At 41.0% G+C, this 22,847-nt stretch overlaps 1 protein-coding gene across 15 annotated transcripts in view; it reads right to left on the reverse strand.

The window, feature by feature from the left end:
- LOC139629595 (unconventional myosin-IXAa-like) overlaps positions 1-22,847 on the reverse strand; it is a 174,246-nt gene that overhangs the window by 26,782 nt on the left and 124,617 nt on the right. For all 15 annotated transcript variants that reach the window (XM_071492319.1, XM_071492416.1, XM_071492329.1 and 12 more), the window contains 6 exons: positions 11,712-11,833; positions 9,774-9,915; positions 6,603-6,798; positions 3,594-3,713; positions 1,032-1,107; positions 169-312 (listed from right to left, as the gene is read on the reverse strand). In XM_071492319.1, the coding sequence (XP_071348420.1) occupies positions 169-312; positions 1,032-1,107; positions 3,594-3,713; positions 6,603-6,798; positions 9,774-9,915; positions 11,712-11,833 (800 nt within the window). The remainder of the gene's footprint in view (positions 1-168; positions 313-1,031; positions 1,108-3,593; positions 3,714-6,602; positions 6,799-9,773; positions 9,916-11,711; positions 11,834-22,847) is intronic.

Genomic DNA, 22,847 nt, shown 5'->3' on the forward strand with positions numbered 1-22,847 from the left:
AGTCCAGTGTTTCCTATGCTCAAGGAGATAAGATAGGAAGCACTGAAGCTCCTTTCCTGATCATTTGGAGAATTCAACCAGACTCTAATTTTGCTCGGTTAGCTGTGAATTGTCTATCTTAGTGTTTCTATAACACTTGTGTATTGGTTGAGTGTGCGTCTCACTCACAGTAGGATACCCTGAGCTCTCTCCAGGAGCTTGCTGTTGGTCGTGTTGAGGAAGATCCCGTCCTCCTCCAGGGCGGGACTTCCTGTCGAGGAGAGACGACTCGACCTGGAGCTTCGACCGTTACAGCCAATACCGTAGCCATCCCTATGGGGGGGGGTTGTCATCAGGATTGTTAATACAGGTGACATACATAAACATTCATGACATATGAATGAATGAAAGATCAAATCATATATAAATGATCTGATCTTTCATTCATTCATTCACTAGCCATACCACTTACACTTTTACCGTCACACAGGGCTGGAGCAAGTGTCAGCCCACCGTGACATCACCCATTGGTTTGTGAGCTGCCGTTCTGAAGCCTCAAGTTTGTAATTTGACCGAGAAGGTGGAGCTGAGGAGGAGTGAGGGGTGGATGTGACCTGCTCTGTACTCTATCCTGATTGTCAGGCAGGTTTCCTCTAAATGGACCATAATTAAAAAACTGAAGATCATGTTGTATTGAAGAAGACTTGAAACTAGAGACTGAGACCATAAACTCATTAGGAAAACCTTTACTGAGGTAATAAATCAGGTGGGAAGTAGAGACATGTTCCCATAGACTTAAATACAATCAGACTCATTTTTACAACCAGTGGAGTCACCCCCTGATGGTCATTAGACAGAATGAAGGTTTAAGGCTTCACTTTTACGTCCATTTTTATATACAGCCTATGGTCTGGAGCCATTCCCAGCTGACACTGAGCTAAGACAGTGTACACCTGGACAGGTCGCCAGTCTATCTGATCTCTTACACTCAAATATTAAAATCAGTATCGTCCTCAGACATCGTGCTATAACTTCTGTTGTGTGGGACTCACCAGCTGGCTTTCTCATTCAGGGCGTTGGTGCCTTGAAGATCTGACAAAGGAGTTCGGGGATTCTTTCTTGTGATGCCTGGATGGACGTAATGAAAACACACATAAGCTCAATAGATTCATCTGCATCTCAGTCATCATGAAGATCCAGCACTTTGAGACGTCCACAGTCTCAAAGTGCTGTGACGTTCACTTTCACCCCTCTGAAGCACAACGACCACCATCCTGGTTTCACCATGAACATGCTGCATTTTACAGAGAGCCTCTTTTATCCCGTCAGTCTGTCCTGGTGTTTTCTGTCCTACTTTTATCCACTACTAAAGCTTTATCTTGCTCTCGTCTTAGCCTGGTATTACTTTCCCCAGTGTGTGTGTGTGTGTGTGTGTGGATGACAGATTTTTTTTCTTCACCTCAGAGGTTTTGGCAGAGGAACATTAATGCGTTCAGAGACATTACATATAAAAACAAGCAGCTAATGAGCTGGGTGTTTCCTGTTTACATTTGCGGTTTTCTCTTTTAAAGCTTAAACTCACGGCTCTGACTGTGCAGCGACTTATTCACTCACTCACATGTTTGTACGGTAAATGTGAAGCTTAAGCCAGCAGCCGGTTAGCTTAGCTTAACACAAAGACTGACACAGGGGGTAACAGTTAGACTAGCTTTGACCAAAGGTGACAAAATATTCCTACAAGTAAAAACAAAGAAAAAGCAAAGTTCTGATGCACATTTTTTTCTCCAATTTTTGATTTTTGGTGAGACGTTTAATCATTTAAACCATGTGAGGGGGAAATCACTTTTTGGTGGGGCTGTTGACAAACTCATCTGAATATGACTACGCTGCTTTTTGTCAGACGTCAGAAGCCAAAAAGGTTGAAAACCACTGGTTTAATCTTTAAAAATGTGCTTATTTTTAAAGCTTGTTATATTATCTATAGTGTAAAATCTTCATCCTAACAGTAGGCAGCAACTAAAGCTGTCAGATAAATGTGTTGGAGTGGAAAATACAATATTTCCCTCTGAAATGTAGTTTGATTGTTAAGTAGCATAAAATGGAAATACTCAAGTACAAATACTTTAAAACTTCCTTGGATAAATGTACTTAGTTTCTTTCCACTACTGGTCGCTGTGGGTCAAAGGCCAAAAATGCTCCATTGAGGAAATCCTCCGTTTCCTATAAACCATCTCTGTGGTGTCTTTTCATTAGAAACTATGAGTCTGGTAAGTGCCCACGTCTTTCAGACCCCTCGCTTTCAGTCTGTAACACATTTCCATTTCCATCTCCAAACCCAAGCAGAGATAACCCCTGATGACATCAACAGGGAATATTTTCTCAGACCTCACTGCTCCTCCAGAGCCACGGGACACATCACCGAGCTGTTTTTACAGGCTGAGTAGAGGTAACATGACTAAAACTGATGTTTAGGTGTAAAATCAGCAGAGTTTCCCTTTAACAGAGGAAACTCTTTGGAGAATGTTCTTGGAAACTTTCCTTGGAAATCAATTTCTGTGGCGACAGCTGTTAAATTTCACTGGAGCTATGTGCATGAAAACAAAGTGCTGCTTTACAACCTGACGACACACGACGTACATACACACACTTGACACACTCAAAAACACACACAGGCCACAGACACAAGACCATCAGTGGTAAAACAAGTGATAAAGGACGACCGGAACATCCAGACGCTTCATTAAAACCCGCTGATCCACACGGGGCTGATTCATTTGTCTGATCACTCATGCGTGGGAATATGTCTGGTTATGAGCTTTGCTCCGAGGTGAGTCGATGTGAACTGCGTCTGATTTCCAATTTCTTATTAACAGCCGTAATAAAACCCGAAATCTATTCTCAACTTGACCACAAAAGACTTTTTCAATACAGCCTGGGATTGATTTCTTTGATTGTGTTGAGCTGAGTGAAAAGCTTCTGATTGGGATTTAAAACATGAGAACTGGGACCATTTTTCACTTTTCAGAGCTTTATCGACAGCACAGTTTCATTACAAACCCAATTAACAGGGAGCACCTTTCAAACACTGCTTAGATGTGAGGAGTTTTCTCTCTCACATGTCATTAATCTTAACAAAAAATTTAATTTATATGCCAAGTTTAAACACAGAGGAGTTTAATTTGAAGAAATAAAAGTTAAAGTTGTCAGCAACAGGACAAACCTAAATTTTTACTAGCAAACACAAAGAAAAGTGTCAGCATTTCCTGTTATTTGTTGTTGATAATCTGAACAAAACTAATCAGAGTGAAGGAGAGAGGTTATTAAATAAAAAAATCACTTCAAATCCGTCATTTTGAATAAAAAAAAAAAAGAAGCTGAATTTAACAAATGCCTTCATCCCTTTCTTGTCTGTTTTGTTCATTCAAGTGTTTTATGGAAATTTGGTGAAAAAAGGAGAAATTGGATGTAAAAAACTGTTTGCAGGAAAATTTTCTTTCATTACCTTGAATGTGTGTGACTGAACAGAAGCGCTTTTTGATTTTCTCTTGATTTTGGTTTTTGCAGAAACATGTTCACCTGAAGTGGAGCCTGTTTACTGTGTTAGAAATACTTACTGTATTTCTCATCTTTGCATCTTTGAAGGATCTCAAGGCTCCTCTGGTGAACCGGGTGGTGGAGGAAGCTGAAGCTGTCAACAGTTTTGACGACAGCACAGGGGACTGCTGCGTCATTCCCTAAGATGATGAGAGGGAGAGAGAGAGGGAGAGAGAGAGAGAGAGAGAGAGTGTTAATGTTTCCAATAGAGCATCTTCATGTTATATCATGAAGAATAAAATAGTTCAAAATACCTTAAACATTAAAAAAGGGAAAATAAAAAGGTAGGAAAAGGAGATAAAAAGCAAAGGAGAGGAGAAAGGTGAATAAGAAAAGCAGCAGAAACAAGACAAGAAAGACGAAGCTGATAAGAATTAAAGAGGGAACGAAGACACAACCCTCTGAGAGAAGATGCTGGTGACATTTTCAAACGCTGCACTGTTCCTCCCAGTTTATGAAAATAAACACCGGAGAAGAAGATCAAAACCCCTCTTCCTCCTCCTCCTCCTCCTCCTCCTCCTCCTCCTCATCTACAGCAGCAGAGCTCCAAGTAAAAGCTCCTCACCTCCACAAACACACCCTGTTGTTCTTGGCCCAATTAAACTATGGATTTGGCTGCATGGAGCACAGCTTTCTCTACAGTTAAGAGTTATAGCACACAAGTGGGAGTTCAGCGGTGAAGTTAAGATCATCTACAAACAGTCATCATGCTCAAACATCACATGGAGCACAGTTATTGTTGCCTGCTGCAGCCTCTGGAGACGAAAAACAACTTTTGACTAATTCCTATTTCTGAGAAAACGCAGGAGGAGAAATGTGTGTATGTTGGGTTCAAACTGTGTTTTTATCACGCAACAGTCATTACGGCTGCAGCTTTCACTATGGATCATTATTATTCTTGATTAATTGACTTTTCAGTCTGTAAAATGTTAAAAATATTGACAAATGCCTAACGCAAGTTCCCAGAGCGAAAGGTAACGTTCTCACAATGTTTCTTTTGTCCAAACAACACTCAGAAAGATATTCAACATACAATGATAGAAAACATAGAATAGAAACACATCCTCTGATATGAGAAGTCACACAGAACTGCACTCACCACACACACCACACACACCAAAGACTGACAACTTACCACATCCAACAATTAACACACATCACCTGTGCAATATCCCTTATCTGCTGCTATTTCTGTTATATTTAAATATCTAATTGTACATATTATATTATTATCTATTATCTTATCCAATTGATACATTTTCAAAATTGTTGATGATCCAATAATTAATTAATGGACTAGTTGTTTAAGCACAGAATACAACAAAACAAAGTTGTATAATAATGTTACACTATGATTCTGGGTATCTGTTGTTTGCTGCTTTTGCGTGATGTGACTGGTATTTAGTGGCAGGTCAGTTTTTTCTTGTGCTCCTTCGAATTTTGAATATTTTTCAACAACATTGAACATTAATGACTAAATAAGCAACAATGAGTTAAAATAACACATTATATAAAATTTATGAAGAGTTTAACGAAACATCCACATCTGCATCTACATAACAGCCTTTTAGAAAAATGAAGTTTTGGAGTAATTATCATTACCCAAGCTGCTGCCATCTCATCAATATGCATCTAAATCTACCCTGCAGGCATGAAGCCGGCCATCGACCTCATTAGATGTTGGTATTTGGTGAATGCAGGTTGTGACGTCAGGTGACCAAAATTCAATGTCAGGACAACATCTTATGCCAACGTTAATTTTTAATAGGACGCTGACAAGAGCTGACGTTGATATTTTGTTAGTGTTAAGTTGTGTTGTTAAGTAACCAAAATCCAACAACTTCCAAATGTCTCATGTCAGGGTGACCTTGACACAAAAATATTGACATTCTAGTTGTGAGTAAAACCCGACCTCTACTAAACATCAGCTAAACATCATGGTGTCAGTTAGCAAACGCTGAGTTTTGACAATTTTCATTTCCAACCAAAATTTAACATTGGTCCGACGTTAGAGTCAAACGTCTCTCTGACGATATACTGACATCCAGTGCCAGGAAGGTACCTGTAACTTCACAAACTTTACATCTGTTTTATGCTGTACAACAAAATGATCCCGACACTGGAATAAACTGGCTGAATTATGATAAAGACTCAATCCAAAAGATGAAATTGCCAAGTTATTTAATCTCCAACAAAAACAAAGGAGTTCATTGTTCATATAAACAATATAGATCTATGATTGGTCATTAATATCAGTACACCATTCACATTCACATCCACAAGTCTGGCTGATGATTGATGGACTGAGTCAATCCAGAGGACCACAGCAACAGTGAGAAGTGGTCAGAACACAATACTGGAGACTCTCTCTCTCTTAAAGACGAACGACTTAGACAGAAGCTGCTTCAGGGATGTTAAAAGTCTCCAGATCTACCAAGAAAATCACTAAATTGGCAACAATGAATGCAGCTAATCTGCTCCATCAGGACTGGGGGGATGTGGTTTGATCAGATTTGACTGACAGTCACCAAACAACCCACCATGCGTCATAAGAGCATCCGTCCCAATACACACACTCACGGGTTTTATGAGCCTACTTGTGTGGCATCTATCCGGAAACTGCCATTAAGACTCAGAGTGTGTGGATGTTTATCAGAGCTCACTGGGACACACTTTGTTAATGTTTACATCCTGCACCTCAAGACTCCACGGAGCCCAGATGTTTATTTTGTTTGTTAATTTTCTCATAATTCAGTAAGTGGGATCAGCACAGTATCACACTTACAGTCAGATTATAGAAAAGAAAACACACACAAAGGAACTGAAGGATTAATACAGTTAATAAAGAAATTAAATCCAGTTATGTAGAAGATTGCGGGTGGAGTATAAATTAAATTTCATCTTATTTTGAAAGTCTTTTGCTAAAATTTAGAGGAAATGATTCATAGAAGCCGATAGAGATTATAGGTTTGCATGACCTTTGACCTTTAGGCTGCTGCCTCTTGCTGGGCCTCTAGGCCTTTCCTCACCTGTTTTTTTGTGGGTGTGTCTGCGGCCGGCCTCCCTGAAAGCCACCAGGGCTCTGAAGTACGCTCGCAGCACAGCCCAGCGGAAAGTCGCCACAGGGTCGATTCCCATCAGGCCGCAGATGAAGGCGTTCTTGCTGCTCTTCAGCAAAGCCACGATGTCGGGCCGCATGTGGTCAGTGTTCTTCTCCCTGAAGTCCTGAATGAAGGACAGACAATAAAGTTTGTATCGTTATAATTAAGCAAAGATTTGTCTGTTTCTTTATCCACTGAAGTGTAGCCTCAGTTTATGCGTCTATCACAACATCAAAAACAGAAAAATCATCCACAACCACAGGGGAACATTTGTGAAGCTCATTAGTTATTTAAACAAACAGAATCATACAGCTCAAGTATCATAACAAACGCAAGCAGAACTTATTGTCTTGTGCTGAGCTGTGTTTTTTATTGTTTGTTAAACAGTGGAAAGCCAGTTGGCCGCACAGTTTACAACTATTCATGGACAAAATGTTTCACTGCTGTTTCTCCACAGTCAAAGGATTAGTTTGACATTTTGGGAAATTGAGTTTTCTTGCAGAGATATAGAAAGACATCAATACCACTCTCATGTCTGATAGTGTTTAAAAAAAGTCTCTCATTCACAGTGTTGAACTTAAGTTGTTCCCTTGAAAAGCGGCACAAATAGAGGAGTTAAATGCCTGGATCCTCCCTCACCTCCACACAGATGATCAATCACGGTGTGAAGTGGGTGTGAATGTCAGATCACTGGTTTCAGAAAGTTACAGAAATGGTCAGACAAGGGCAAACCACTTAAACACAATGTCAATCTCCACACTGACTGTTGAATAAAGAAAAAAAAAATCTTTATACCTCTTTAATTGATGCTGAAAAGCTGTGGTGGGTGGGGGTTTCTGACAGTATCCTGCATGCAGTTCAGACAGAGTATAAACACCACTTAAAGCTCACTAATTAACACAACTGCAAACATCTGTCTAGTCTAGTCTGGCACATAACAAAAACCAGAACTTTTTTTTTTACAGGTTAAACAGATGATTAATGAGCTTTAAAGATGTTTGTAGGATCAGGCTAGAAGCTTACCGCCTTTTACCGCCTTGATGCTATGCTAAGCTAACCAGCTGCTGGTTCTAGCTCCATATTAAGCATACAGATAGGAGAGTGGATCTTCATGTAGCTCTTGGCAAGAAAACTAATGAGCACATTTCCCAAAATGTTGAACTATTCCTTTAAGGAGGCTAATTTTTCTTTGTGGCCGAACATGTTTTTTTTGGTGGAAGGTCATGGTGAGCTTCGGCAATCAATGGGTTTACAAGACAAGAGGTCATAAAAAGCCCAGTGAGCAGCGCTACGTCTTCAGGAGGTGAGTCGCTATCGGAAAGTGACAAGATGGGCCGGTTAGCTGGTTAGCATGCCAACTACAGTAGCAAAAAAGATGTGAAGAAAGAAGAGATAATGTTCGTGTTACTTTCCACCTCTGGAGAGACAGCTCTTGGTGAGTAAACAATGAAGTTTGATTCTGAACTCACAACATTTCCTTTAGACTGGTAAGTAAACAGCTGCTGATGCTAATGTTGATAGCAAAACTTACAAAAGCTCCTTTAATCTCAATGTTTGGGGCAGGGGAGGTAAGTTTTTATAACATTTTCCAAACACCTCTCACTCTTTTAGACAGAGAAAATCTTCTCTCACAAACATGTGACTACAGAAACCACCAACTCCTCTTCTGCCCCATTTGTCTGCAAGTAATTAAATATTTCAGCTGAAGCCGTGCTTGGATAACAGAGCCCTGATCTATAAACCCATCAACCTATTCTCTCTCCACATGATACGAGTCAGCTGTGTGTTCGCTGCCGAGCCAACGTCAGACACATTTCACGACTGTGGCTCTTTCTACACAGTTCACACCAAACAGCTCCTTGGCTCTCAGTAGATACGTTTCCACATCCACAATAACCAACTGTTATGAATTTATATAGTACAGTCAAACAACAATACGCCGAGCCCGTTCCAGCACATGTGCTTCTGATCAAAACACAGCTGCGAGGTGAACAGAGAATTAGACTTAGCTGGAGAAGTAGGTCGACAGAGCAACAGGTAGGTCTGCAGCAGACTCTCAGGGTCCTTCAAGGTTTATGAGAAGAGCTTCAATTCTGGACTTTTATCACACAGGAAGAAGACCTCTTTTTAACTGACATGTTAGACCTTTAGCTGACACTTCAAATCCAAATCCAATCCTGATTTAAAAAGAATAAGACACCAGCTTTACTCCTGTTGATGGAGCTGTATTATGCTTTTCAAGGTTGTCAGGAGTTCAGGAGCTGTAGAAAGCTTTGTTTGTGATGAGTTTTTGACTTCACAAGGACATCGACGTCAGTATGAAGACCTTTGACTTAACATGACAACACACCGGACTTTAACATTGAAAGGACTGATTTCAGTCAAGGGGACTCTTTAGTTAGCAACTGCAGAGTCTCAAAGCAAATTTTTTTTAGTTGTGAAAGATTTTGTTTCTTTATTTAGTCTCTCAAGTGAAGACAGACAAACTCAAGCAACAGTGGATATAATTTGTGCTTTTATTGTCTGATATTTTCTTTTCACAGAGGACTACTTTGTCCACCGGGCTCAGCATAATGTCAGATTTGACAGGTCCCACTCTCTCAGACCAGTCTGTAAATTCAGGACTGCAAACAGTAAAAACACGAATGCTTATTGTTTATTGTTGTTGTGTAGGTTTTATGAAGATTACTAGAAACCAACAACAGAGACAGAGTTAGAGACCTGGTGATACAACACCTTTAAGGCTACAAGGATCATCATTAGGTTTATACTAAAAGCAACTCAATTGTCTTGGAAGACAATAGACATTTACAAGTGGTAGGTGCCTCACTTCAGGTATTTGATTTAATGGCATTGATCTCATATGATAAAAAACAGGTGAAAGAGTAAATGTGCTACACAAATCTGCCCGATGTGAACTTATGTAACGTCACACCAGCAGTAAACCAAAGAGTTATGGTTTCAGTTGTATTTACTCATTCACAGCCGTCTCGTTATTCTGCTTGTGTCCACCAGATGACTGTTTACAGTGTCAGTTATTGAATGTGCAAAGACATTCAACACATCTGATGGACTCTCTCATCAGAGGATGCGTCTCACCTTCACTCCGTACTTGACTTTCCCGGCATAGTGTCTGATGATGAAGGCGGGCTCCATGACAGCAGGGAACTCGATGTAGCTGTTCCCTTCGTGCTGACGCTTGAACTTGTCCAGCAAGGTCTGATTGGAGGCCTGGGGGAAACTGAAGAAACAATGACTTTATCAGGCTCAGGTTCAAAACACAGAGACATCAGAACATTAAAATCTAAAACTCCAAAATGAAAAAGTTTAGACTTTATGTACAACAAGGCAAGAACTAATGCAAAAACCTCTCCTGTGGCATTTATTTCAGCCATTTAAATCTCCCCAACAATTCCCCATCTATTTAAGAAGAGGTAGCTACATACGGTAGCGCTTTTATTTTCTGATGATTACCCCGGTACCTTGCTTAAATTTATGGAGAGGATACAGAATCTCTAATTCCATTCCCTTAACCCTGAGGGATTCAAACTTAGTGTTTCAGCTCAGATTAAACCGCAGCTACAGCGCCTCTACTTGCACATTCGTCTTTGGTATTTTCACCTTTGCTTCATGGATATTTTACCCATCAGCCACTGACCTCAGCTGGGCTAGATTAACATTCCTAGAGGGATGTTTTATATCATCTAAACCTCTCCTCCCTACATCTCTGAAACACACTTCTGGCTGAAGTATATCCGCAGGGGTCTTAAAGCTTGATGCTGTTACTGTAGAAATGAACCCTCACACTCGCCCCCTATCCTGCAGTAACCTAATCCACTTCTCCAGAGGCCCTGAAGCTCAGAGCTCCTCTAACTGTGAATGATGAGATCTCTAAGCGTCTTTCTGTCTTTCTGTGTAATCATTTAACATGAAGCGCCTTCCTGTGGCAGCACAAACCCCAGGAGAGGTCCTGTCCTCCCTCATTTTTTCTTCAGAGATCCCCCTTTGACCCTAATTCTCTAAAAGTGCTTCCCCTTCTCCACACACACACACACACACACACACACACACACACACACACACACACACACACACGTACCCAAACATATACACACCATTTGGTCCATTCCAGGCGTTATTAGATCCAGATGAACCAGTTACACTAAGTGGCAAGTAAGATGACAGCTAACGTAGATAAATATGACTGTGTGTGCACTGCCTGATGTGTTTTTATGCACAGGGAGCGCTGGATTTGATTTATGGAGGAGAAAGATGCAGAGGCAGCGTGCTGACCTGCAGGAGGACGGCGAAAACGTGATCTAGAGATGCTGGAGGAGGAATCAGCATCTCTTCATGTTTTAGTCCTGGTAAAAGTCCCAGTGTTGGTATCAATCACACTAATGACCAAAAGGACTGCACGAGGAGCAGTTTCACCTCCATTCACCAGTTGGGTGCAAAACACGCTTGTGCAGGGTGATTGAAAGGTCATTTCAACAAAGCGATGAAATACGTTTTGTCTTCCACAACATTCTGACAAACTAGGGATGTAAATTATGAATAAGTCAGCAAAGGCAAAAAAAAGTCCAAACCACAGCAGTGTAAAAAAACATGACCACACTTAAACCTTTACACATCAATACTCTGCTCTTCAAACTGGCACCTCTCCTGCTCAAACAACCACCAATAATCAAAAGGTACAGATTTGATTTTTCCCCCCAAAAAAAAACATTTCCACACATTTGGTGCTACTTGTTTAGATATTATTTGAAATAGTCAATACTTTGACCTTGTAGTGGAGCTAGAGCAAAGGTCACTGAAATATCTTCAGGTGGTTTTACCCTCTACTTCATCCTTGAGTGCAACAGTAGCCGCAGTATCAACCTTTAATCCATCACAAAGTTAACCAGGTCACTGTTGTTTCCAACAACGCACAAATTTGTTTCTATATAATCTCAACCAGAAATGAACAACCCTCTTTCAAAGTGACTCTAACTGCTGCCTCTCAGAGCATCAGCGGTATTTCAGCAGGTGGCGTACTTGCACTCCTCATCGAGCAGGTGGAACAGAGCTGTGGGCTTCTTGCTGATGAGGTTGATGCAGCCGCTGTTGTCGATATACTCGATGTTGTGCCAGGTGATGCCCTCTGCCCTGTACTCCTCCTGCAGGGGGACACACAGGTGAGAAAATACATGAAGCACCGATGAATTAAAGGTCCTTTTAAAGCTGTTACTGACCCTATTGACTATTCTTAACCTTTACCTGAACCGGACTGACTCAACACTTTTCAGAAATACTGATGTTCACACATGCACACACATCTACTGTTCGTCACTGAGCGGTAAAACAGGATCAGAGTGGGAGCTCGGTGCCCTGCTCAAGGGCAGTTTCACAGTACTCACAGAGGCAAGAGACAGATAGGACTGAGAGAAGTTTTTTCAATGACTTTCAAATAAGAGACCTGCTGTCAATCTGACTAACAGCAACAGAATTCATTATACCTGTGTGTGAACACTCTTCATGCATCAGACCAAAAAGTCCAGGCAACTAAAAACCTGGATCGCTGCTACGAAAACACCTGGGTGTTTGTTGGTTGGTTAAAACCAGAGGTAGTTGGTAACGTTTATATGCCCCCAGGGGCCAATGATGACAATGAGGGATATGACCCATGTCCTCTTGTTACCCCTAAGGGAGAAACCAGTGGGAGACACCCCAGCCAGCTGGGATGGAAAGTGAGGAAAAAAAGTGGAAGGGGTGGTAGATGGTTAACGTTCTCCTCTCAGTGGGAAGCTACTGATGAGGTATATTTGAGCACGGTGTGTAGGCAGCTCCTGCTCTAGTAGCTTTGCAGGTCCCAGTGTGTCGTAACTGCTGCAGCAGAGCACGCACACTCAGCAAACCTTCCCTGAATAAAAACAACTCTGCTTCTTCAGGGTCAGCACCAGGCAGTAAGCCTAGCTGAACAAAAATAGCAGAAAAGAAGGGGGTCTGTACCAGGTAAATCAATAATAAAAGTAATTAAAGTGCTTATGGCAGTCCCTAGATGCTGCAGTGGCCTTTACATCCCCCAGTAAGATGCAGCTAATTGTGCTATTCTTAGAGCCTTGCCAGTAGTTAGATGAAAAGCACTGGGGTCATTGGAAACAAATGGATTTATCCCTCTTGGAAGCATTAGTATGCTGAGAAAATGTTATGGCAATCTGCCTTTTATGTGGAACGCTGACAAAATGCTCCTCTGAGGAATATGAATGTGCTTGGTACTTTTTCATGGCCTTTTACGCAGATATGTCTTTGATGCTAATGGGAATTTTGTGCTGTTGGTCGCTGGAGGAGAGAGGTTACAAAAAACCATCAGCCAACCCTGTGGGGGATCCTAAGCTGTCTACAGAAAATATTACCGATATCCAGCCAAAATTCATTTTTCCATCATGGACCAAACTGTCTCTGAAGGTAAATGTTGAGCTGATATTGAAGCAAGTCAAAACCAAGCAAACTTTATTTATATGGTACTTTGCAAAACAGAAGTTAGAAAGAGATTTACAGGACAAAAGAGACAGAAGGAACAGAGGACAACAGAGAAGACCATCTTCTGTAAACCATAAAATATGAAGTTACCAACAAAGAAAACAAGTGGGTTTTAAAATGCTCTTTAAAGGTCCCATATTTTACACTTTTCCAGTGTTTTATCTGAAGTGTTGATCTCCATCAGAAGATATATTGACTTTCCTGTCACTCTCTACTGTCCTGTCAATAAAGGCAAAAAATGCCCAAAAAATATTAAAAAAAAAAGAAGATATATTTGTCGTTTTAAGAACCAAAAATCTTCTCAGTGTAGTTTTACATCTCCTCTCTCAGGCTTCTCTCTAGAGTTCTAACAACAGGTCAGTCAGCCAATCAGAAGAGAGGCTCTGAGCCTCTGACTGGCTCAGAGCCAATCAGAAGAGAGGATCTGAGCCTCTGATTGGCTGACTGTTTTCCAAGTGATCCAATAAAAATATAGTACATTTCAGATAAACACTCAGAGAAACCAAATCCTGCAAGGTTGGATGGTGGGCCCTGGTGGGCGGGGCTTGGGGCGTGGCTGAGAGCAGTGACTGCTTTGTTGTGACATCACAAAGTTCCAGAAGTCCTGAGGGCTGGTTTTAAGGCTCAGTTTCTGAATACAGGCTGTGTGCATTTCTCTGTGGACTGAGGCTCTCTCACAGGAATGTGTGAAATGATTGGGACTAACTCTAAAATAAAGCCAGCAGTAGATACGATTAGATTTGTAGGTGTTGTAGTGTCTCCACATTTGCATGTATCTATGGGAGTGTGCATGTGTTTTTGAACTCACATTATGGTAATGAAGGAAAATATGCAAAACATTTTCAAAATCAGCTGGAACACATGCCACACAAGTACTACAATGAGACAGTGGTGAAGTATTCAAAGCAGCGCCGGCACATACTTTTACATATGCGGCACGTCTGCCCTCTCGTCCTTTTTTAGGCTGCAGAATAACTGTCAAGGCATTCAGAACATGTGGCATGTTTGGTTTCATTCAGAGGTTGAATCGGATCAAGCAAAACGAAAACAGCAATAAAAAAAAAAAAAAAGCTGCATGCGTGCGCTTTTGTTTAACTCTCATCAAGTCGAGCGCTGAGCGACGACTGACTCAGGTCATCTGTTTGACTTTGTTGTGTCTGTGCGAGAGTTTGTGAACACAAGTGTTGACTCAGAGACAGAGACAATTAGATGCAGACGCTCAGATGAAGAGATAAGTGCACAAACTCATCAGCCGTTTTATTACATACACATATTTACAAACAGACTTCAAAGCTGTGACTCAGTATGTGAAGCATGCACAGATGCTGGTTCAGTTAAGGTACGACTGAAAAGCAGAACGGCTGAGAGACTTTGAGTTTCATCATTAAGTGTCTTGCGACATGCTGGGCGTTATTTTTTTGTCCGGCTGGCTGCAGCCATCTGAGCTAGAGCTGAAACTATTAGTTATCATTCACAACTCATTGCCTGTAAAAAAGGCACATCTGATAGCAGCAGCAGCAGATCCTGTCTAACTTCACTCCTGTCACCCAAACCACAAGGATGAAGATGAAGCCAAAGCTAAACTTTGGATGGACCAGTCTTAAAGGGCCAGTGATACAGGCCGGTTGTTATGATACAGCACAATCGTTCTCTGAGTGTTTTCCTGGTGCCTCTCTCAGTACTTTATGAGCCTGTCTGAGGAGTATTTCTGCATATGTACATTCCCTGTTGTCCACCATATGTTTAATTACTAATTTCAAGACATAAAGTGTCACGTCTCACAGCACACATTACCTGTTCCCAAGTATGCCAAGTATTCCCAAGTATACCAGTTCCCTCAAACTAACAGAGCCTCTTTGGAATGAGGTGGAACTGGATGTCAGATGTCAACAGGGGCTAAAGAGCTGGTTAGTTAGTTAGTTTTATGTCACCTACATATCATGAAAGTAAATGGAATTTCCCTGAAAGGTCCAATGTTTTACACATTTCCTGTGTTTTATTTGAAGTGTTCACATCCATATGAAGATAAATGTGTGGTTTTAATGATCAGAGGAGGGACTGTGAGTCTCTCTTCTGATTGGCTGACTGCTTTCTGAGTGATTGAATAAAAATATTGAAGGTTTCAGGTAAGAGAAACCAAATCCTGCAAGGTTGGATGGTGGGTCCAGGTGGGTGGGGCTTGGGGTGTGGCTGAGGGCGGTGACTGCTGTGTTGTGACATCACAAAGTTCCAGAAGTCCTGATGGCTGGTTTTAAGGCTCAGTTTCTGAATACAGGCTGTGTGCATTTCTCTGTGGACTGAGGCTTTGATACTTTCACAGTATTAATATAGAACCTAGACCTGCTTTCTAATAAAAAAAAAAAAAAATCTCACTCTATACAATATGGGAGTCACCGTAAAGTTGGAGTTTAGGCAGAAATCTTGGGCGTTGGCAAATAAATCCAAACCTATCTACATGGCTAGTATCTAGTATCTTGTACTGTACATCTGTCTTTTTGTAATTTGGGTGAATTGACCCATTAAAGTGTGAACTGAGGACACAGATAGGGAGACATAACAGATACTGATAAAATAGACAGACAAAGATGTAGAAAGCCAAGATTTAGACCAATCTGTGAGCAATAAAACCCCTAAAACTTCCTGCTGAAAGCAGGGAGCTCTGTTGCGGTTGGTCAGGATTTGTGGCCATCCTTCTGTCCATTAGTCAACTCTGTGTCTGTTCTCTGCTGTGTAACGCAGTGCAGCATTTGACTGGCCTGAATTGTGTTTGGCCCGGTGCCCTGGTGTAGAGGTGAGGGAGGGTGTGTGTTTGTGTGTAATTCTCCATCTCTCCTCCTATCTCTGTGTGCCTTCTTTCTTTTTATTTCTCCCTCCCCGAGCGCCCGTCTCTCTTGTTATGACAGCAGAGTGTTTTTATTGAGCAGACGGGAGGGACTGCGGTGCAGTCATGGGAGCTGCAGCAAATTCTGGTGGTTTTAAAAGCGCAGAGAGAAAAGACGTAGAAACTGACGAAGACACATGCAAAAACAAGGAGAGGTACACGCTGTGTTGTCATTCAGCATGCTCTGTAAGTGGGTTTTGCTTTTAGTGGTCAAGCGCAACAGGGACTCTGACGACCAGCATGACTCACAAAAATGACGTCAAGGAGTGAGCTGGGCTGTATGATTGGAATAAGGGTGGAGAACCTGTAAAATCTGCACCAAAATGTCAACTTAGCTTTTCTGACATATGAATAATTAACTGCTGCTTTATCAGTGTGACCATTTAAAGTCCCCTGGCACTTTACTGCTGAAGTCTTACATTAAATTCATTAACAACAGAGAGCTGGAGTCTTCCACTTCTATCAGGTGAAGGAAACCTGGCCACATGTTTTTATTTCTATACTGAGTCAGTATGATATCTCACGAGTTAAACATGATACGGTGTTTGCCTAAGGCGGTGGCTGTCGTGTGTTTTCTCACTTATCCTCGGCTGCTGCTCTGAAGGTAAACACATACTGCTGATAAGACCAACTGATTGGCTGGAAGGGGGTTGGGAGTGAAGACTGGAGGAAGAAGAAGAGGAAAACCCGCCTGATGGAAAGCCGACATCATGTTTCAAAGTCAAGATGACAGACTAATGAGAAGCAGTGGTACACACTTACTCCACAAAACAAGTTACAGTTTGATTGATTTTGATTTTCTGCCTGGAGACCTTGCCACAGTTGCTTATAAATGTGATTTTGAACTGATGACATGTTTCCACTGTCTTCTCATCATTAAGTCGATGTGGTCAAGAGCTCCGGAACAACTAAGCAAGTTGACCTTGAGTTTTGTAAACTGCTAATATCAAAGTCAAGGATGAACCATAAAGTAAAACCTACAGGGTCATGATGACTTCTTAAAGGTCCCATACAGTGTAAAGGTAGATTTCCATGTGTTTTTTGATTATAAAGCAGGTCTAGGTTCTATATTAATACTGTGAAAGTATCAAAGCCTCAGTCCACAGAGAAATGCACACAGCCTGTATTCAGAAACTGAGCCTTAAAACCAGCCCTCAGGACTTCTGGAACTTTGTGATGTCACAAAGAAGCAGTCACTGCTCTCAGCCACGCCCCAAGCCCCACCCACCTGGACCCACCATCCAACCTTGCGGGACTTGGTTTCTCTGAGTGTTTACCTGAAATGTGCTATATTTTATTGGATCACTTGGAAAACAGTCAGCCAATCAGAGGCTGACTGACCTGTTGTTACTAGAGCTCCAGAAAGAAGCCTGAGAGAGGAGACGTAAAACTACACTGAGATGGTTTTTGGTTCTTAAAACCACAAATACATCTTCTTATGCTTATCAACATACAGGAAGAGTGTAAAATATGGGACCTTTAAATTATAAATCTCTTGCAAGCTGGGAAAAATTTCTGTATCTTCTTCAGGTAACTGAACACTGGCTGATCTGAGGTCAGCAGTTCAAGACACAATAAAATACAACAGTCAAGGTGTGGAGAGCTTTCTCTCCTAATGACGTCAAAGTGAGGGTAGATGGGGCCCACAGCATGAACTCCACAGCTTTATTCAAACAAACACAAATCAGTAGAGATCTGGCGACCCTCGATTAGGAAGCTATACCAACCTGCCTCAGAGGGGCCCACTCCGGTCCACCTCAACTGTTGTCCTGTCAAATAAACTTACGGACGGCAGGGAGCCAAAGGTTTGGACGACCCCCGTGATTAAAGGATAATAAACGTGAACTCTGCAGAAACAATACTGGGTACCGTACTGTGAGAGCAAACTTCTCAGCAGTACTTTGACACTTATTAGTTGAACATAACACAGGAACAAACCCTCAAGTAGAGGGTTCAATCAAAACAGAGATAAGGAGCGCCTACCTGCCGTCACAGTACAACTCAAAACTATTAATTATATTTTACTATACTAACGGTAGATAGCAGTTGTAGAAAAAACACTTTTTTGATGATCTAATAGAGATAATATTTTATTTTATTTACTTTAAAATAAATGTATGGCCTTTTGAAAATCAACTTCAGCATGCATTACACCAGCTAATAAAGGAAACAGGTCTTGTTCATGCGTACTTACTGACAGTCAATACAGATGAGAGAGCGTATGTGTATATTATTAAAAAAATGTTTATTATCATCTTTCATGGAATAAATTGCTCAATTTAAACCCGGTTATTCAGTAGTCCGTCATCTATCACTGGAAACTATTCTTCATTTATGCTGAATTTTATGTTTGAAGACACATTTCACTTTCACTGTAGCTCACCTGCTGTCCTCTGAATAAAAGTCAAAGTTGTCCTAGCTTAGCATTTAGATATAACTGGACATGTACCAACTGATCATTCTCTATTATAAATACAAAATAGTACAGTTCTTTCCAGGAACCGTCTCATGAGATTATTTGGAAATAAATTAGAGTTTAAGGACCTGTAAAATAAAATTACCAAGAAAAAAATCAGCAAGATAAAAATGACATCCTGTATGATGTCTTGTATATGTTGATGACAGTGTAATTTAAGTGGTTTTCTAACCCACCATGAAGACACGCTGAAACATTGAGGTTTGATTCAGTACAAAGCTGTTCAAATAAAGTAAATGACATGAGCAAGTCTGTGTGGTTACTCCTCCTATAAACATAATGACACAAGTAATTTTCATAAGTGGAACTGTCTCTGAACACATTGAAATGTTTAACTTATTAAAACAGATACAGTTCTCTTTGGATTAATGTGTACTACTTTAGCTAGATGGTGAAAGACTTCACAAACTATATTTAAAAAAGTCAAGCCAACCTTTCGATAAACAGCATAACCTGTATATGTTTCTGTATGTTTTATTTCATTGTTAGGGTTCCTCCTTTCACATCTGGCAGAAAATGTAATTTACAGTTGTTTTTTTATGTTGATCAATGAGCACTGTCCCTGACAAGGTAAAACTGCTTTTATGCTGTTCTATGGTTCAATGGTTCTTTTATCTCATCCCCTTTTTAACAATTTGTATTATGGATTATACTGTGGATTTATGCTTGTTATGGGTATTTACGTCCTATGTTTTGGCTGATTAGGAGGGGAACACTGGAATTAACATGTTGAATAAACTAACACTTGCCCCTTGTTAAGAATAAATAAATGGTTTTCAGCAGGAATACTAAATTCATTTTATGATCTTTATATATTTTACTTTCAAGTATTTTTGTTGTCTGTTTGTTGGCAGTTTTCCAAATTTGTCCTGGTATGAACTTCAGCTTCAGCAGTGGAAAATCTACATGTAAATTTAAAGCCCCAGAGTGCTTAACCGTCAAATTTTCATTTGCAGTAACACAACCTGTTTTCTACCACATGTTATATCCTGCTGTGTGTGTGTGTGTGTGTGTGTAGGGCCTGAGGGCTAACTGACAGAAACAGATAACAGAACCATTAGCGCGGACTGATTGATCTGTGATCTCCACTGAGGGTGAAGGGACGTTATTGCACTCGTTTACTGAAACACTGCTCTTTTTTTCCACTCTGTTCCTCTTCTTGTTCAGCCTTCAGCGATGGGCCCGCCTGCTAAGTTGCCACGACCTATCACAGTTCAGTAAGAGGGAGACGAGAGCCGACAGCTACTGTGACACTGTCCAACTGATTGGGACTCATTATCTCTCTCTGTCTCTCTCTCTGTCTCTCTCTCTCTCTGTCTCTCTCTGTCTGTCTCACAGTGCTCCCTCACTTGTTCTATGAATATGATGTGAAAAAAAATAAAACAAACACACAGAATATTAAGTGGTTTGGCAGTTGGTATCTGAATAAATGGGCATAATGAATACATAATATAGCTGGTCAGGGATTAGTGGTTCAGTAATGGTCCTTCTGAGTGGAAGAGAGAGTTGGGGAGGGGGTTGTTATGATGCCAGAGCTGATGTCTCTCTGATCTCACAGCTGAGATTGTGAGAGAAATGATGATGAAATAAAATGAAAAAAAATGATGCATTCAGAGTAAACAGATACATAAACAAGCCAAGCTCAGTCAGAAAAAAAACCTACAATAACAAACTAAAAAATGTGTTGCCCTTGTTAGTAGCAGTTAGCTGTCAGAAAACATCCAGCTCTGTTTGACTCCTGCACTCTAACCCAGCCTGTCAGCCTGTTCTGGTCATTCAGCACTTTCCCCTGACCTTTTACTTTAATGGATGTGCATGCTAACTTAACCTAGCTCCATAATTACAGCTGCTTGCACTGTAATGTCAGGGGGGGACGTGGCTATCCAGCACAAAGCACTTACACTGGGGAATTTTCATCTTGCAAAGACTGGTTTCTTGCAGACGTTAAAGGTCTGACAATGTTAGTCTGGGGCTACTGAAGAAGAAAGGGCTGTGTGTTAAAAGGTGTTTTCCTCCTCATGGTGTGTGGAGCAGTGAATTTTAACCCTTAATAACTGAGACATATAATTCCTAGAATACATACAACATTATGGACTGATAATATATGAGAGAAGGAGGTATTAGAAGCTAGATGTTGAATACTTTGACATTAAAAGCAAAGAGTCAGCCTTCATTCTCATAAGCCCTTGGTAGCTTTTTAGCGTCTAGCACAAGCATGGCCAAGAAATGCTTTTAGTCAAGTCAGTTTGTTTAAAAACAACATCAGAGATGTTTCAGGGTCTGGGGAAGTACCACTGCGTATGTGAAAGAAAGTCATATGAAGCCTGTCATGGTTCCAGAGGGAGCCACTCAAAGTCTGATTGACTGTCTCAAGTGACGCTACTTTAGTCAGCAGCAACTGGGTCTGAAGACTGAAGAGCTTGTGTTTGTGTTACACTTACTTTATCTGGCAGAAAACTTCAACTTCCTAAATTACAACTGTGAGGGTAATTCAGGCTAAACCACATGCAGAGCTACAACTGCAGTCTGCTTTGGTCCGAATTACATCACTGACAGGAGACATTCGTACAGAAATGTAGGTTAAATGAAATCAAAATATCGAACCTGGTTTCCATACTACATTGATATTATATTCTGATTAACTCATTTTATTCTGTCACTGGGAGCTAGTTTCGGTTGATCACTCTGTTGCTATAGCAACCACTGCTGGCAGAGTTCCGTGGCAGTTACAGTTTGATCGTTACATCCGCCATTTTGTCTGATCTGTGACTATGCAAATATTGACAAGCATATTTAATCACCAAAAGCCCTGATTGGAGTTGTATGTTTGCTCTTTAATTAATAGCTGTGTTGTGATTGTTGATTTTTGATTTGTCAATTACATTTTTCTGCCGACAGTTAAATCAGAATCAGAATCAGAATCAGAATCAGAATCAGAATCAGAATCAGTTTTATTGCCAAGTATGTTTTCACATACAAGGAATTTTTTCTGGTGATTGGTGCAATTGATCAGCAACAGTGGGGCTCTCTAGCCTTGTTGATGAGGCTAATAGCAGATGGGAAGAAGCTATTTTTGTGGCGAGAGGTTTTGGTCCTGAAGGACCGCAGCCTCCTGCAAATGCAAGCCAAGCTAGCTTTTTTAAAAGCTATCTGAAGCTAATATGAAAGATGCTATTCTAATTACTTTACTGTGGATGTTTTACTCTGCTTTTTAATCCTGTGAACTGTAGCTGTGTCCCAGTTCAGGGGCCACATCCTTCAGAGGCTGTTTGAGGACCCACTGCTTCACAGTGGCAGGACTAGACAGTCCCAATTTGAAGGCTCATTCAAATGCCACTGAGAAATGTGACCATCATTTCCCAACCTGTCCCGTGATTCACTGCAGGCCGGTAATGAAAATAATATGGCAGCAAACATCAGGATCCAGAGGATTACCTTTTAAATGTAAGTATTGGGTTTAGCTCAGCTGAACAGCTAACTGTACAACTGTTACAAAAAACCAAGGGCCTTAAAACCTCAAGGTTTTGTAACAAAAAGTTACGTTTTGTCAAGGTGGCTAGGCGACAGGAGCAGCACTTTGTGACACGGTGAGGGTGGACAGCGAAGCAAGCCAGAAATCCTCCATAGGACAGTCTCATTCGTCTCATCTCGATTCGGCCTTTGCGGTCTACGACAGCTACCGAGGGGCGCAGCTTGTGTTTGCTAGATGAATTACTGTGTTGTCTTCCTAGAGGGACTAAATGAGGAGTGTCCAAGAAGTAACTAGCCCCAACCAAGAAACAGTCCATCACATAACTCCCTGCAAAACGAACTGTCATTTCTGTACTTGGTTTTTGTATGGATTAAACAAAGGAGATATAATTCATTAGTAAGTGTTGGAGGTGGTGGTGGGCAGACTTTGTTACCCTTGCAAAGAGGTTTCCACCTATTTTTCTATTTTTTATGCTAACCTAAGCTAAAGACCACATCTTTAGCCTTTACTAGAAACATGTTTAGCACAGTGACTATAGCAAGGTATAGTGAGGGCAGAAGAAAATGCTTAAAGCAGTGACAACACATCAGATTAAACACCCAGGATGTGTGGAGATTATCTCAGAAAATATGACAGCATTATGAAACCTGCTCCTCTCTCACAGTGTGTTGAACCCTATTCTACCACAATCAGAGCTTTCCACTGAGCAGGAAGCCCTTCGTTTTCACCAGTATGACGTATGAAGGAAAACTACAAAAGCCCTCCGTTTGAAAGGGAAGCTAGGAGCACCCATTCTTCACTCCATCAGCTACATCAGTCAAA

The sequence above is a fragment of the Trachinotus anak genome, unplaced genomic scaffold, assembly GCF_046630095.1.
Source record: "Trachinotus anak isolate AG129_WGS33_773 ecotype Australia unplaced genomic scaffold, CSIRO_AGI_Tana_v1 ptg000002l, whole genome shotgun sequence".
In the NCBI taxonomy this organism is placed as follows: Eukaryota; Metazoa; Chordata; class Actinopteri; order Carangiformes; family Carangidae; genus Trachinotus; species Trachinotus anak.